The sequence below is a fragment of the Atta cephalotes genome, assembly GCF_000143395.1.
Source record: "Atta cephalotes unplaced genomic scaffold scaffold00048, whole genome shotgun sequence".
Taxonomy (NCBI): domain Eukaryota; kingdom Metazoa; phylum Arthropoda; class Insecta; order Hymenoptera; family Formicidae; genus Atta; species Atta cephalotes.
In genome coordinates, this window is record NW_012130112.1 from 469,125 (window position 1) to 471,439 (window position 2,315).

A 2,315-nucleotide genomic window follows, 5' to 3' on the forward strand; every position below is an offset into this window, starting at 1 on the left:
ATAACCCAATAATTTTCGGCTATGCTTTTCTCTTTTATTTTTATCATTTAAATTATAAAAAATCCAAAGATAAGATTTTCATAAATAATTAATATATATTGTAACAATATCACCTGTAAAGTTTCAGCTCGCAAGGATGTCTCATTCGGAAATATATTATTTTTCTATTTCTTATTTAAAATTTACTAATTTAATTTAATAATTTAATTTAATATTAATATACAGAAATATGACGAGTCTAATATTAGAAAAAATGTTCAATATGTAGTTCTATTCAGCAAATTGCCTTAGATATAAATAAAAAGGAGAAGTAAGAAGACATAAAATTTAGAACTAATATTTACAATTTAAGCTAAAAAATTTATGTGAAAAAAAGAATTTATAACGTACTCGATTTGCAGAGTTTTTTGAAGGGTGAAACGCAGATCATGGCCGACGAGGCATTCCATAATGCCATACAAAATTACTACGACGTATTCCTCAAGTCAGACCGAGTGGTACAAATGGTGCAGAGCGGTGGATGCTCCCAGAGCGACTTCCGCGAGGTATTCAAGAAGAACATTGAGAAGCGTGTTCGGAGCCTCCCGGAAATCGACGGACTGAGCAAAGAGACTGTGCTTACGTCTTGGTTGGCCAAATTTGATTGTATTTTAAAAGGTACTGGTGACGAAGATACTAAACGGCCTTCCAGGATGCAACAGCAGTCTTTGAACTCGGAGCTGATACTGTCGAAGGAGCAGCTGTATGACATGTTTCAACAGATACTCGGCATCAAGAAGTTCGAGCACCAGCTTCTGTTCAACGCCCTCCTGTTGGACTCAGCCGATGAACAGGCTGCCGCCATCAGGAGGGAGCTGGACGGTCGCGTACAGAAAGTCAACGAGATGGAGAAGGTACCGTGACAATCGCTTTTTTTTTCCTTTTTAAGTTTTTATTCTATTTTACTGCTGTTTTATTTTGGTCATGGAGATGTTCTTTCAATCTGCTGATATTCCTTCGATTGCTTCTACTTGTTCCTGAATAGAACACCGACATTCCTTCTTTATCCCTAGAATCGCAAGCTCTTGCCTAGATTTCTTCTGAAAGAGATGGAGTCGCTCTACATCGAGGAGCAGAAGGTGTCTATCAACCTGCTAATGACTAATTTGGAGTCGTTACCAGTCTCCAAAGGTTCGATAGACAGCAAATACGGGCTGCAGAAGCTGAAGCGCTACAACCATCGTGGTGAGCGCTCCCGCTGCCGCGGCCAGGGTTCCCTCGCTAAACTGGAGGGCGACTCCGCCGATTCCGATCCCCAGCTGACGAAAATGGACGTCGGCCTGACCTTCCAGCTGGAAGTAGTTGTAATGGAGGTCAAGGGCCTCAAAAGCCTAGCACCTGATAGAATAGTTTATTGCACTATGGAAGTGGAGGGCGGCGAGAAGCTGCAGACCGATCAGGCTGAGGCCTCCAAGCCTATGTGAGTAAAGAAAGACAATCGACGATCGGGGATCCCGATCGCGATATATCCATGGAAGGTCAGGACCGACCGCATCATTCTCGTCCATGGGTCCTATTTATAGGTGGGACACTCAGGGTGATTTTACGACAATGCACCCGCTGCCAGTGGTCAAGGTTAGATTGTACACCGAAAATCCAGCGATGCTTGCACTCGACGATAAGGAGTTAGGCAAGGTGATCCTACGGCCTACCCCACTGTCATGCAAAGTGCCCGAGTGGCACCGCATGAACGTACCCAAGAATTGCGCCGATCAAGATCTACGTATGAAGATTGCCTGCCGTATGGACAAGCCGCTTAATATGAAGCACTGTGGCTACCTCTACGCGATGGGCAAGTCCGTGTGGAAAAAGTGGAAGAAGCGGTACTTTGTGTTGGTCCAGGTCTCGCAGTACACATTTGCGATGTGCTCGTACAAAGAAAAAAAAAGCGAGCCGTCGGAAATGATGCAGCTCGATGGCTATACAGTGGACTATATCGAGGCCGTTTCCGCTAATCTCATGGTCGGCATGGATTTGGAGGGAGGAAGGTAAATTTTTCTCCCTTGAAAAAAGGTTGAGAAATAAGATAAATGTTCCAGTGACCGTACCTATGTCTGGACACTTACACAAAATTTATTATTATTAATCTCAAATGCATTTTTTATTTCTGTTTTTATTATAATTTAATTGCATTTAAAGATTACAATTAAATTATAATATTACGTTTTAAAAAGTGTTTTATTTGAGACTAATATATATTAATTTAAATACATAAAGTATTGTGTAAATATCCGGACATAGGTACATGTCCAGTCACTCTCCTCTCTCTCTCTCTC

General features: G+C 41.7%; 1 protein-coding gene across 1 annotated transcript in view; it reads left to right on the plus strand.

Annotated features, from left to right (window-relative positions):
* LOC105622683 (calcium-dependent secretion activator) overlaps positions 1-2,315 on the plus strand; it is a 16,968-nt gene that overhangs the window by 4,675 nt on the left and 9,978 nt on the right. Inside the window, exons 3-5 of the mRNA XM_012204097.1 lie at positions 402-893; positions 1,053-1,459; positions 1,563-2,027. Of these exons, the coding sequence (XP_012059487.1) occupies positions 402-893; positions 1,053-1,459; positions 1,563-2,027 (1,364 nt within the window). The remainder of the gene's footprint in view (positions 1-401; positions 894-1,052; positions 1,460-1,562; positions 2,028-2,315) is intronic.